The sequence below is a fragment of the Capra hircus genome, chromosome 7 (genome assembly GCF_001704415.2).
Source record: "Capra hircus breed San Clemente chromosome 7, ASM170441v1, whole genome shotgun sequence".
NCBI lineage: Eukaryota > Metazoa > Chordata > Mammalia > Artiodactyla > Bovidae > Capra > Capra hircus.
Genome location: NC_030814.1, coordinates 8,673,434 through 8,688,565, shown reverse-complemented (window position 1 = coordinate 8,688,565; position 15,132 = coordinate 8,673,434). Strand labels below are relative to the sequence as shown.

The window sequence follows — 15,132 nt, the reverse complement described above, 5'->3', positions numbered from 1 at the left end:
ATCGTAGCTTTGACTAGACGGACCTTTGTTGGCAGAGTAATAGCTCTGCTTTGTAATGTGCTGTCTAGGTTTGTCATGGCTTTTCTTCCAAAGAGCAAGCATCTTTTAATTTCATGGCTGCAGTCACCATCTGCAGTGATTTTGGAGCCCCAAAAAATAAAGCACAGTACAGTTACATTTAATATAGAGCTGGAACTTTGAAATGAGAGCATCTTGGGTTCAAATCTCAATTCTCCTACTTGCTAGGTGTAATAAACATTGGTCTGTTTCCTCGTCTTTAAAATGGGGCTACTAATCCTGCCTGCTTGGGCCAACAGGAAGAGTAAGGGAGGGGGTGTAAGTAATATGGCTGGTTCAGTGCCTGGCACATAGAAGTACTTAAAAAGTGGTAACTATTATCATTACTCAGTTATTAATATGATATTTGTTAACCACCCACTATGTATCAAGGGCATTCTTAGGCACTGAGAATTTGATGTGAATAAAACACTTATACTTCTGCTCTTGTAGACTTTATACCCTCTCTGATCTGATGATGGAGAGGGGTAGGGTCAGAGTGGGGAGTGAGGGTGATGCCTGGATATTGTGATGCTATTTTTCAGGCTGGTTCCTTTTAAATATTGCTTCTATTTAGCTTCTGCATTAAAATGAAAGTGTTAGTTGCTCAGTCGTGTCCAACTCTTTGCAACCCTGTGGACCGTGGCTCCCCTGTCCATTGGATTCTCCAGGCAAGAATACTGGTCCTCTGTCCACGGAATTCTCTAGGCAAGAGTACTGGGGTGGGTTGCCATTTCCTTCTCCAGGGGATCTTCCCATCCCAAGGGTTGAATCCAGGTCTCCCTATTGCAGGTGGATTCTTTACCTTCTGAGAATTATCCTTCCTATTGGGCTTCCCAGGTGGTGCTAGTGGTAAAGAACCCACTTGCCAGTGCAGGATAGGTAAGAGACTCGGGTTCAATCCCTGGGTCAGGAAGATCCCTTGGAGGAGGGCATGGCAACCCATTCCGGTAATCTTGCCTGGAGAATCCCATAGACAGAGGAGCCCTATGGGCTGCAGTCCATAGGGTCACAGTCACACACAATGAGCAGGCATGCAGGCATCCTTCTAATTACTGTGTTAATGTATACCCTGCATTGCAGGCAGATTCATTACCATCTGAGCCACCTGGGGGATTCCCTGGTTGACGTATATCCATTGCACTGAAATTCACATAGGATTTGTCTAAATTGGGAAATATGTGCTGTGGGTTTATAAAGCAGTTGATGAAATTGAATTCCTGATTCATGCTGGATGCAGTTTTGAAAAATAAAGACATACCATGTATGTCATTGATTTTATAAGTGTTTCTTAAAGAAGCTTCTAACTTTGGATTCATTTTCCTGTGATTCTCTTTAATACTCAATGCATTGAAATTGAAATTGAAATTGAAACTGAAGACCATACAGACTTACCTTTAGGGCATGCCAATTGTGTTAAAAAATTTTTTTTTCAGACAAAGGTAGAAATGATTTATCAGTTCTGATTTTCCCTAAATAACCTTGGATTTTAACTAGCGTTTAACAGATAGAACCAGAGGAGTACTTTAACAGTCATTTGTGCTTTATTAGTATAATTCAAGATGACAGGCTAGCACTTTTCAGAGCTTGGCATAGTCTGGAAATATTCATGCCATCTGAATGGTTCCCCATGGATTAGAGGTGAAAAAGTTCTACAGCAAAGATCCAAGAATCCAGAGTAGTTTTATTTTCAAATGTTAATTCTTATCATTTTTCCTATGAATACTAAGAAACCACTAGGGAGCTATGAGAATCTTTTCACAATTAATTGGTCTAATCTAGAGGAGCCTTTAGGAGAAGACCCTAGAATTATAAGAATAAGAAACCAGGTCGATGAGGCCTGAAATTACAACAGCCATTGATCAAGGGTTACTTTGCTTCCTAACCTTAATACCCTTCTTCTTCTTAATAAGAATCGTAAAAATTCTCACTATTTTTATAGGACCCTTTTTGGAAAGTCCACATATGCAATACTATCTTTATCTTGTTGGTCATTTTATTAATATGTAGAGAAAGTGTGACAACTGTTTTCATTTAAAATGAGAAATGTAAATTTGACCATGAAAAGGTGCAGAGTTTATCCAAACGTTCTGTTACTCTTTTATGTTATCCATTGCAGGACTCATTTCTCTTGGCCTCTTGTTTTTCCTCTTCACTTAGTCCTCTCACACATTAAGTTTTAGAATGAATTTCACTATCCCCAAGCCCTCCAGTGAGACATTCTTTACTCAACCTTGAATTATATATAATTTTAAAAAAAATCATAAAATAGGATTTTAAACTCAAATCAAAGTTTGCTTTTGGAGCTCTTCTTTTACCAGACCTGCAAAGACCATGAAATATAAAATCGTTGTCATTTTGCAAACAAGTCAGAATTTATTTTATCTAAAATCGATGTCAGGATTACATACTCAAATTACAACTTAGTTCGGGTACGATAGTAATCATCAAAGCTGATCTTTATAATACCATGAAGTCTCTGCGCATAAGTCAGTCTCATAACTAGAGATATAAAGGAGGGTGACAGAGCTTTGAGTCATGATGTGGCTGTGTGACCTTTTGACAGTTACTTAAACTCTCTGAGCTTTTTCAGCTGTAAAGTATAACCTACCTGGAATGTTCTTATGAGAGTATGAGCTGCTTGGTACAAAATACCAGGCAGATGATAATTCAAAATTGCTTTTTCATATCTTAGTTAACTTTTCAACTAAAGATTTTTTAAATGTTATACTTGACAATACAGTAAAACTTAGGCCAATTCAGTGATCTATGTGTTTGTATATAAAAAGTTAAAAATTGACTTAGAAATGAAATTCTCCAGACATTTTGTGAATATTTACTAAATGCCTTGCAAGGCTGCAGGTGCTGGGAGTACAGGGTGACAGAAAGGAACAAAACCTCAAAGTCTACACAGTCTGGTTGGAGAGGAGATAAGCAAGCCGATACTTAGGAGGCCTGCTGTCCTTAAAGAATGCAAGTTGGCGGGATTCTCATCAGCGGAAGTGTCCTTGAGGAGGAATAGTTTAATTGAATCTTGGATGAGAAAATGAGTACAAGATTGTTAGGCAGAGAGTTGGGGAAGGGGTTTTCCCAGAAGAGAGAACAGTGGGGGAGAGAGATTAGAAACTACCAGAAACTTGGCATGACTGAAAAGGGTTTTGTCCCCCCCCCCCCCGCCGCCCCCAGGTGATATAACAAGGGCCCAGATCATAAAAGCCTCCTGTGTTATGCTACAATGTTTAATTTTAATTTTGGTGTTATTTTGGGAAAGCATGTGAAAGAATTTATGCCAGCAAATGACTTTAATCAAACACATAGCTTAGATATCTTTGACTTCGCTTAGAAAACTTTACTAAACCAGTTTTTTTCTGGTATATTTCATTCTGGTTCTTTCTAGTCATACACTGACCTGACTTTCATATCAGAAGAAACAATTATCTTGTTTAACCTGAGACTAGCATCACATGGATGTTAGGCACTTGCATATTTATGACCTTTCTTGAAAACTGTGAAAATTGCCATGCAGATCTTTAAATTTTAGTAGCTCCCAGCAGTGAAATACCAAGTACACCACATCTGACAATCTCATTTCTTAATCTATTATAGCGTGAGGCCACGGAGGGAAATTCTGCTCTTGGGTACCATCCAACACCCCAAGCGTTTTAGCACAGTTGGCACAAGGCTGTCACAGACACTTGTTCCAATGCACGTCTCACGTGGTGAGGCTGCTTCATCATAAGTATATTGTTCTTGACAGTGAACAGTAAGAAACCACTGGTGGACGTGTTTTACACTGCACGTCACCCAGTTTCTTTCTGCAGCCTGATTTAGAGACGCGAGAACATTTGCTCAACATAGCCTTATGGAGACGTCCTGGTTCTGTGGCCTTGATTCAGACAAGTAACAGTCGTCTGCCCCCACTTCTGGCTGTAAGCAGGAAGCACGTTAGGAATCTCAGCCACTGAGGATGGCTTGGGTGTTCTCTGGGATTCTAGGCTTAGTTTCTAACCTGTTTAGGAAACCTTCACTTCCCTTCCAGGCCATAGGCAGTGCAGTTTTTCTCCTGTGTGAGCCAGCCTCCCAGCCAAGAAGCATTTTCCTCGTCCTTGTCCTTGACAGTCCTCGGATCTGCCTAAATTCCTGACTCTGACCTTGCTTGGTGCCAGTTTCTCAAGACACAAATCTATAAAAGCAACATGAAAGTATCACGTCACAGTGTTTTGAACAAGTCAAATTATATAACAGAACCAACTAAGAGATGTCATGTCATGGGGAAAAAATGTGTGGTTTGGAGTCAGACAGCCTGCCGTTTGTGAAATTGGATCTCCCAGATAGATACCAACGTGCTGGTTACTGCGCTGGGTGTCTTACACGTGTCACCGCCACAGCCATCAGGGAGGTTCCCACGCAGAAACCAGGCCTTTGAGGGCTGGTGCGCGTGTCCCGGGTACATGCCTTTTACGGGGAGGCTGTGGGAAGCAGCTCCAGATACATCTTTCTGCCTGTGCTTCTTTGACCATGCAATGCTGTCTCTCAAAAGTGTCTTTAGATAAGTGAATGTCTTATTAAATAATGCATTACCCTGGTATAGTGCTTTGAGGTTTATGAAGTACTTTCATTTATGTATCATTTGATTTACAGAACAATTCTGGGGTAAGTATAACGATCCCTGTTTCATAAGACAGAAAACTGAGGCTCTGTAAGGTTAAGTGATTTGAAGCAATTTATAAATGGCAAAGCCAGTATTCATAAACTTTAGAAAAAGCCACAAGAACTGTCGGTGGGGTGTACTTGCATCGTTCCCCCTGCTAAGGGTAGACATTGTGTCCTGCTTGTTACTGTGGCCAAAGGCCTATTAATTACACTGATCCCCGAATGGGAAGTGCGTATGTTGTTTTAGTCCAGTTCCAGATTTCCACTGCGTTAGCTTTGGTTTACACACTCTTCGTGTAATGCTTACTTTTCTACCTGAGTACCTCGAGTACATTCCAAGGATGGACATACTGAATATATATCTGCCTCACAGGACTGTTTCACATTGGGCGACTAACAAACAAATTTCCCTTTATATGTGCTTGTTTTCACATATAAAACTGTTCTTTGCTCCAGCCTTCATTACGATCGTAAAGCTGATGTGGCTATGATGATGGTGTATTGATGGTGTATAATGATGGTGTATTGTACTTTTCTTGACCTTAGTTACAAATACCTTCCTCTCCCCGCTCCTCCCGTGGGGAGAGATCTATGCATTTTAGTAGCTGACTCTTTCCTTACAGTTACTTTATTTTCTTCTTCAGGTTTTGTGATGAAGGCACCTGTACAGATAAAGCCAATATTCTCTATGCCTGGGCAAGAAATGCTCCCCCAACGAGACTCCCCAAAGGTATACCTGAGGCCTCTTGGATATTCATATATTAAGCTGCTTAGTTTTTTATTCCAAAGTATTTTTTGTTATATGTTCTTTCCAACAGCTGTTGGCCATGTTCTATGTTGTAATTTCACACTAAAAAAGTGCCCTTACTACCTGCTTTGTATTGAATAGGTTTCATTTAGGTAGTTATTCTTCCTCTGCCTCTCTTTGGTAAGTAATTTGCTCACACAACAGTTTAGATAGAATTAGAAAATAGCTGAGTATACCTCAAATCACCTTTGGCCGGAGGCACATTGGTTCTTGACAGCAGGAGCATTCCATGAGCCAAGAGAGCCAGGAATTAAGTAAATCGCCATTTCAGCAAACAGATTTTTTTTTTAAATAGTTCTGTAGCCTGGCTATTTAATGTGATGCCAAACCTCAGCTGGCTCTCTGAGTTCCCCTCTAAACTGTTCATAGCATCGGGATGTGAGAGATTTACCAGAGTCCCCTTTATTACTGAGATCTCTCTTAGGATCAGAGTGAATGTGCAGTCCTGATACCAGAAGGACTGCCGTGGTTCAGGGATGGAGGGGTAGCATCTTGCAATGCCTCCCTAACTGCTGCCTGCACTAATTTTTAATTTCTTAAATCTTTTTAGACAGCTTTAAAGGTTACCTTCTATTTATAGTTAGTACAAAATATTGCCTAAATTCCTCTTGTCATCTAAGACTTGAGCCTTGAGCCTGTCTGCAGCCCTACATTTTGATGTCTGTTTTGCTTTACTTCAAATGAGTGCTAGAATCTTCTCTAGAGTTTTTTCAAGCTGCTGCTGCTGCTAAGTGGCTTCAGTCATGTCTGACTCTGCGCGACCCCATAGACGGCAGCCCACCAGGCTCCCCCGTCGCTGGGATTCTCCAGGCAAGAACACTGGAGTGGGTTGCCATTTCCTTCTCCAATGCAGGAAAGTGAAAAGTGAAAGTCAAGTCACACAGTCGTGTCCAACTCTTAGCGACCCCATGGACTGCAGCCCACCAGGCTCCTCTGTCCATGGTATTTTCCAGGCAAGAGTACTGGAATGGGGTGCCATTGCCTTCTCTGTTTTCTAGGCAGCCACTACCAAACAAAGTTCAGAAACTAATAGGTAGGTTTGTCATAAATTTGTTGATGTTTTTAAGATACATTAGCAGAGAAGGTAAGACTTTTTTTTCTCTATCTGTAAATATTTTCTCTGCAGAGTTTTTTGCTTTTGTTTTTGTTTTTTTTAGCTTACTAGCAAACTCTGCTAATAAGACTCTTAAGAACCCTTCAGATTCCAATAATTTATTGACATTGTAATCTAGTAAGTAGTTGGTTTCTTCAGTGATATTTTTGCACAAAAATACAAATATTTTTGTTTTCACATGGGAAAAAAGCAATTCCCCTGAGATGATCTTAAGAAGTCTAATTCCCTGTATTCAATCAAAGTAAAAATGGATATGTAAGTAAGTGAAAGTCACTCAGTCCTGTCCAACTCTTTGCGACCCCATGGACTGTAGCCCACCAGGCTTCTCTGTCCTTGGAATTCTCCAGGCCAGAACACTGGAGTAGGTAGCCGTTCCCTTCTCCAGGGTATCTTCCCAACCTAGGAATCGAACTGGGGTCTCCTGCATTGCAGTCTGTTTCTTTACCAGCTGAGCTACCAGGGAAGCCCAAAAATGTGTATAAGTATATGCAAAACAAAGTGAAATAATAGGTTTGTGCGTGTCTGTTACGTAATCAGTAAGGACAGAATTTCGTTTTCTTTATTTTGTTTTGTTTCTTGAAAAATGAATGAGTTGTCATCTTAAAGTATAAGTGATTACACTAGTTCTGAAGTAGAGACTACAAATAGACTTCCATCAGAGTTTTGAGGAGAAATAATAGATTACATCAGAGATTTTCATTGAACAGCTAGTTTATTGTTATTTTCATCTAATTGCATATGTTACATACTATTTTCTTTCCATTTGGATTTCATAGACCAGCAACCTTTGACTAGCTCTATTTTAGAGTTCCATTTCTAAAATACAAATTTATCTTCTTTTGAAAATCTTCAGGTGTTGGATTCAGAGTTGGAGGAGAGACTGGAAGCAAATACTTTGTACTCCAGGTACACTATGGGGATATTAGTGCTTTTAGAGGTAAGTTTTGAAATGTTGAAACTAAGCTTAACTTTCATTACTATATTGTTTAAACTATATGCACTAACTATTACCTATGTAATAAAATGAAGACTTAACTATACCCTCTTCCCACTAGGAGACAGTGTCTAGTGCAGCCTGGAAGCTGCTTCTGTGTCCTGGAATTTGGGACTGGTGGAGTGAAAAGTGTTGGTCAGTCACTCAGTCATGCTTGGCTCTGCTGCTCTGTGGACCGGGGGCCTCCAGGCTGGAATAGTGGAGCGGGTTGCTATTTCCTTCTCCTTGGGATCTTCCCAACCCTGCAACTCTGCGTTGCAGGCGGAGTCTTTACCGTTTGAGCCACCAGACATGAGTTTTATTTGAAAGTTACAGCCCCTTACACACATTTTCTCTCATTCATCCTCCTGTGCTTTCTCTTACACTGACTTTAGGGTTCTCTTCCTTTCCAGAGTATTATCTTATCCACTGTTTCCTACTAAGAGGTTCCTTCTAAGCAGCAGCATCAGAAAGAATAGAGACTAGTAATTAATTTCTGTTCCTAGAAGCAAGTCACTGGAGAGTCACTGGGTTTCGTGATGGCAGGGAAGTTCTCAGACACGCGGGTTCACGTCAGTGCTGTCTGTAATCCACACTTGTCTCTTATCTGTTGTCAACTCCACTGATGTTCAGACCCCTCCCCATCCACAGAGGCTTCTGAATATTGCCTGGGACTCTTGTTGGTCCACCTGTATGACTAGGCACTTTGCTTGAGTGCTCCTTTTCTTACTATAGAATCTTTAACCTGAGGATGGGGCCCTGTTGCCAAGGCAGCCGAGACCGTAATTATCACTCCTTCTGCTGCATTTAATCAAACTCCAGCTGCATTCCAGGTTCACACTTTGGTGTTCACAGGAGTGCAAACATTAAGCAGTCTTCTTGGCGTGTCAGCCTTCCCCTTGCCTTGCCGACATACATGTTTTCTCGAGTTTTCTAATTCAACATTGTGTTTCTACTAACCTCATACATTCTGCTCTCTAGATACATTAGCTTTCTATCCATCAACGAAGTGTATAAGTACTGTGTCCACCTCCGCCTGTGAAACACCCCCAAGGCCTTTGCTGAGCTAGCACCCCGTGGTGAGGGTGTCCACAGGTTCTCAGCATCAAGGCTGGGACAATAAATACAGTCTTCCTCTGGAAAAGGATGTTGGAAAGAATAAATTTAAATCAACTATGTGCTTCAGTTAAAATTTTTAGAAAGAATAAATTTATATAATAAAATTATAATTAGTATTGCCATCAGATGTATTATCAATTAAACAAGCTCCTGTGGACCAGCTCATGAGCCTAACTTCCAAGTAAAACCTGTTTTATATTTAAAGTATGCTGTGAGTTATATATAAATAGCTTTCCATTTTTGGAACAGAACCTAAAATCTTACGTTGTTAATTATAGCACTGAGCCAAGGTTTTGTTGAAAACAGAGGAATAAATAATGTTCGAGTTTGAGGAACAAAGACACAAATTTACTGCTCTAAAATTTGCCATGTGGGTATCAGGGGAACAGGCTGATTCTAAGGCTGCTGACTTCCAAAGCATTGACAAGACTATTATTTTCCCAAAGAAATAGGGAGAGCTTTCCCCAGTCACCACAACTAGAGTAGTTGGTCATACCCCACAGCCCTCCACCCTCAAATCTATCCTCTATAGAACTCTAGACTTTCAACCTAATTCCTCTGAGCTTCGTAGTACTTCCTTATAGATACTGCACTGATACTCCCAGGGCAAAGGGAAAATACATCATATACTAGTTTTCAAAACAAATTACTATAATAATTTAATTTAACTTATTACTGATGAAGAATTACTTTTGTTTTGTAATTTATGTTCAATTTGGTATCATGAAAAAGTACTGATGTTTAATTTATAAATATATCATCATTATTTACTATAAGGGACTGGAAACTTTTATACTAGTTTTTCATTTTTCACTTTTCTGAGAAACGTTTTCCAAAGAGATAGTACATATGAGGTAGGAAGATTACTGGTCCTATAACTTACAGATCTTATAATAATGTAATAGAAATGTAAACAAAAAATTTCACCCATGTAATTCAGTCAGTAGCATTAGATACTATCTTGTGCCTTAAGCTATACATGGATGGCTTAGAATAGCAAGTAAACAACATGAGAAAATATCAAATCTCACTAAAATAACAAGGGAGCATTTTGCATTTATATTTAATTGGGTGTGAGTGCAGATTGAATTATAAAACCCAGGGCTGCCAGGGTTTAGATGAATATGCTACAGTTTGGGGAGCTCTGTGAATTAGTGCAGTGTTTTGGAAGGCAGCTTTATCATATTGTATACATTTTATATAAAACATGAAAATCTTGCTCTAGGCTTCTGTCTTCAACTAAAGGAGGGGTTTTGTTGGATATTTTTGGTTTTGTTTTCTAAGGAGCTACCTACCCACAGTTATTTATATACCATTAACTAGTAATACGAAAACCTGGAAAGTTAATGAAAGACCCTTAATAGGGGACCAATTAAATAAATGGTATAACAACAAAAATAGCAACTCATAAATTTTTATACAGACTACATAAAGCCATAAATATGCTTGTATGTTTTCCAGGGTTATAAGGAACAGGGAATAAAAGGAAGCCATCAGTAAGCTGAAAGACAGGATTGTGTGATTTTTTTTCCCCTTTACAGTGTTATAATTATCTTCATGGTTTTAAATTCTTCTAATATAAACACTGTGTTAAGTATCTGCCAGTTAGCACACTATACTTCTACTCATACCCTCCTAATTAAAAACAAAGTGTTGAAGTAAATCTCTATGTGCCTGATTAACTATAAGAAGTGACTTATACTTTAAGAAGATTCTATATAGTGATCTCACAGTTATTGCCAGATGAATCTAGAAGTGGAATTGTAGCATCATATCTTTTAATAATTAAAAATGAATTATATATGTTCTATATATGTATACATATATATGTAATCATCTTAGTGAAGATTTGAACTTTATGTTAAAACTATTAATGATATTTTTTAGGATATAAATTATAAATCAAAAGCAGATTAGCACCACAAGGAAATCACTGCACTCTGCTGAAAAGTGAGAAAATGTTTGGTTTAAGCGTATGAGCATTTTTCTACACAAGGAAGGTTTTAGAGACTTGGGAAGCCTGTGTGTGTTAGTCGCTCAGTCGTGCCTGACTCTTTGCGACACCATGGGCTGCAATCCACCAGGTTCCTCTGTCCCTGAGATTTTCCAGGAAAGGATACTGGAGTGGGTTGCCATTTCCTTCTCCAGGGGATCTTCCCAACCCAGGGATCGAACCTGGGTCTCCTGCACTGCAGGCAGATTCTTTACCGACTGAGCTACAACACAAGGAAGGTTTTAGAGACTTGGGAAGCCTAGGACATGTCTTTAATCATGCATCAACAGTGAAGGTAAAATGTCTTCTAATGTTTATTGGAGAACATGCCTTGAAGCCAGCTGGGTGCGTCTTGGATTGGGATGTCTAGTAGTGGGAAAAGATTGATCTGCGGGATCGCCTGAAATATTTGTTTTGGTTTGGTTTTTTGTTTTAGAAGTAGAGCAGAATATGACGCTGTAAAAGCAACAGTTAAAAGGGCCCAACTTCATTAGATGCTACGCCAGTCTTATGTCAGATCTGGGCTAGTGTGGGGTATGCTGATCTTCCTGCCCCGAGGAGTCTAGTACATTCTCGCAGGGGAGACCAGCACAGGAGCAGGACGTTTTTAGGCAGAAGTAGAAATGCATCCCAGACACAGGGGCTGTGGGGTGGCCAGCGGGCAGGTCTGCCTGGAAGGGCAGGGGGATGGTGTCTGGGAAAGACTTCTTAGAAGATGGAGCCTTTGCAAGGATTCACACTGCGGATGGGGACTGCAGCCATGAAACTAAAAGACACTTGCTCCTAGGAAGGAAAGTTATGACCAACCTAGACAGCAAATTAAAAAGCAGAGACATTACTTTACAACAAAGGTCCGTCTAGTCGAGACTATGGTTTTTCCAGTGGTCATGTATGGATGTGAGAGTTGGACTGTGAAGAAAGCTGAGTGCTGAAGAATTGCTGCTTTTGAACTGTGGTGTTGGAGAAGGCTCTTGAGAGTCCCTTGGACTGCAAGGAGATCCAACCAGTCCATCCTAGAGGAGATCAGTCCTGGGTGTTCATTGGAAGGGCTGATGCTGAAACTGAAACTCCAATACTTTGGCCACCTCATGTGAAGAGCTGACTCATTGGAAAAGACCCTGATGCTGGGAAAGATTGAAGGTGGGAGGAGAAGGGGACAACAGAGGATGAGATGGTTGGATGGCATCACTGACTCAATGGACATGAATTTGAGTAAACTCTGGGAGCTGGTGATGGACAGGGAGGCTTGGCGTGCTGCAGTCCATGGGTCTCAAACAGCTGGACACAACTGAGCAACTGAACTAAACTGAACTGACATGGTAATCAGGAGCCTACAGTCAGGTGGGGGCTGGGAGGAGATGTGTTCCAGATGGAGTAAAAGTGTGTGCATGGATTTGGGGTGAGGAGCCTCAGGCCCACCAGGAACTCTTGGCAACAGCCTTACTGGAGTGTGAAATGCCAAGGGACAAGTGGCAAGAAATGAGGAGAGAGCTGACAGGTGGGGACCGGATCACACAGATCCTGTTAGGGCTGTTCTGAAACCACTCATCGTGCTTCCCAGTGGTAACCTGATCAGATTTTCACTTGGGTCCTGGGCTTGAGTGCATGACAAAGCCCCCAGCCTTACGAAGAAAGATTGGGGCGTTAGGAGGCCAGGGCGGGCCTGGATGGGGCTCTGGAAGGCCAGAATGAGTTGTTGTTTTTTTTAATGTAAGCTTTAATTTTTTCTTTTTTTTTAGAAAGTAACGTTCTGTAGAAAACAGAATGTAACCCCATTAGAACTGCATGTCCAGTACAAGCATAGTCTTTGGTTACGTGATCAAACTCTAAGACCAGATGGCCTGGCAACGGCACTTGCTCATTTTATTATCCTCACCGAGTTTCTAAACCTCTCTGCTTTCCTCATCTGTAAAGTGGGATCATAGCTTCTGACTGAAGCTATCTGGTAAGCAATCCGTGTTGGCCGCTCTCATAGTTTCTATAACAGGCTTTAAGGTGAGATAAATTCCCCTAAAGGCCACCTTTTGTCCTGGTTACCCATAATATAAAGAATATGTGGGTTACTCTTCAAGGGTGTCAGCATTTCTTATTATATTTAGATGCAGAACTGTGTTTATGTTGGTCACAGTGCCAGTGGAGGTTTCCTAGCGGGGCCCGCTTCCTGCTCCCCACAGGAGCTCAGTCGTACAGAGGTAATCTACAAGACCAAGTCCCCTGCCCTTAAGGAAATTAGAATAGCGGAAACTAGAGATTCCTCCTGGTCCTCTTTCTTTCTTTAGTTTTTTCATTGCCAATTTTTTTCTAAATAACGTCTTATTCCAACAGAGAAAATTCTCCTGAGATTGTTGCAGAAACTCGCCACTTTTCTTCTAGATGTTTTGGCCCAAGGGAATCTTAAGAGACCTGGGCCTCTTCTTTGCAGAGTTTCTGACATTAGCTTACTAGTCTCCAACAATAACTCTTCATTTCTCAAATCAGAAAACTCTTGCACTGACCAGCTCAAGTTGGAGCTGATATAAAAAGGAGGCAAGAATTTATTCTCAGGTGCCTTAACTCTGACTGTCTTTGACTTGACAGAATTTCCAAGCTATAAACTATTTGTCCCTAAGTGCTTGGTGCCTATAAGAAAACTGACATGTATTACCAGGGATAGAGACCACACACACACACACCCCCAGAGCTTGCTTCTACCCCTTCCTTACAACCCTCAAAATGCACCTATGTTTTAGCATTTTCCTGGGAGCACAGCAGAAAGGTTCATTTTCCTTAGAGTGTTTAATGCTTATTTTCTAAATGAGGTGAATGAAGCCTAGGGCTCCTGTTTTCAATGCTCCATTATATAAGAGTGAGCTCTGAGAATTTTCATCTCCAAATATCTGAGGTTATATTAATAAAAATCACAAAATCCTAGCTGGAACCCTTAAAAAACAAAGCATTTTTGGTAACCAAGCTTTCCAGAAAAATAAGATTTTAACACTGTAAGTACCATAACCTTGAAACATTTTGGACAGAAATATTTCCCAAATATATTATGCATCTCATCAAAGTGAAACAGGTGGCAGATGTTATGTACCTGATGCTCTGCCCAACACAGCAGACTGGCAATAAATGTTAGTTTATTCTTATCCTTTGGGGGGGTATCATAATTCAGGGCTATCATTCTGGATATCAACTACTGTACAATAATTTCCTCCCACATTTTAGGAGTAGACACAGATTTTTCGTGTTACTGGGCTTCCTGCTTTCTTCTGTCTGTTTCTATTTGACGTAGTCTCCTCAGTTGTCAAGCTACCGCTTCAACTCATTTTGATTCAGACAGAGCAGCGCATGGAAGCGAAGATGAATGAGAAGGAAAGTCTCCCCTCATCCGGTGAGGGCAACTGAAAATAAAACAGTAACTGTGATCCCCGGATCTGGTATAGTCAGTGCAGTAAGAGACGGGGGTGAGAAGCAAACAAGACCACACCTCGTTCAGAAAAAGATTCTGTGTTCCCAGATTGATCTCCTCTAGGCATCCTTCTCTCGCGTTCTAAATTGACGATGTGGAATCTCGGCAGCCAAGTTTTATATAATTGTAAATTTAGAGTAAACAGACTCTGAATTGAAACCCTTAGAGGGCGTTCTTTGAATAAAATCATGGGAACACCGGTGCCTGGACCTGGTAGCCTTCAGATTTGATTTCTTCTTGCCCTCATGTGTTGTTCCGTCCTGGCTGTGATCCGTTGCCATGTGGCTTCCCTGGTGACTCAGATGGTAAAGAATCCGCCCGCAATGCAGGAGACCCAGATTCAATCCCTGGGTTGGGAAGATCCTCTGGAGAAGGGAATGGCTACCCACTCCAGTATTCTTGATAAAAGTTCCATGGATAGAGATGAGCCTGGCACGGCCAGTCCATAGGGTCGCAAAGAGCTGGGCACGACTGCGCGACCAACGCTTGCACTTTTCTGCGTAGCTCGGTTCCAGACAGGTGGGTGTGATTAGACGTAGGTGTTAGTAGACATGCGTCATGCCTTTATGAGATGCACACTCTGTGCTCACACACGTGCACACACAGCGGCCTCCTTTTCACCACAACCGAGGCAGTAGCAGAGTGAGCATGAGGTACAGGGGACAGTGGCAGGGAGAAGGGAAAACAGAGGACTCTGGAGGGGTCTGATTCCACGGAGACTCCTGCCGTGTATCTGCCTCTTACAAAACTACTGTTGGCAAGCTGTTGGAAAAAGCTTTGAAATTGTGAGCCCAGGGAAAATCCCTTGCTAATGTATTTTTTAACAAGGCGGAGCGTAGATCAGTGGCAGGGCAGCTGCACTTCAAATTATGTCATTGCAGTAGGACGCTTTTGAACCGTGGTGTTGGAGAAGTCTCTTGAGAGTCCCTTCGACTGCAAGGAGATCCCACCAGTTCATCCTAAAGGA

The 15,132-nt window shown here is 41.2% G+C and overlaps 1 protein-coding gene across 10 annotated transcripts in view; it reads left to right on the top strand.

Annotated features, from left to right (window-relative positions):
- Positions 1 to 15,132, top strand: part of PAM (peptidylglycine alpha-amidating monooxygenase) — a 323,067-nt gene that overhangs the window by 210,575 nt on the left and 97,360 nt on the right. For all 10 annotated transcript variants that reach the window (XM_018049999.1, XM_018049998.1, XM_018050006.1 and 7 more), the window contains exons 7-8: positions 5,355 to 5,440; positions 7,486 to 7,569. In XM_018049999.1, coding sequence (XP_017905488.1) covers positions 5,355 to 5,440; positions 7,486 to 7,569 — 170 coding nt within the window. The remainder of the gene's footprint in view (positions 1 to 5,354; positions 5,441 to 7,485; positions 7,570 to 15,132) is intronic.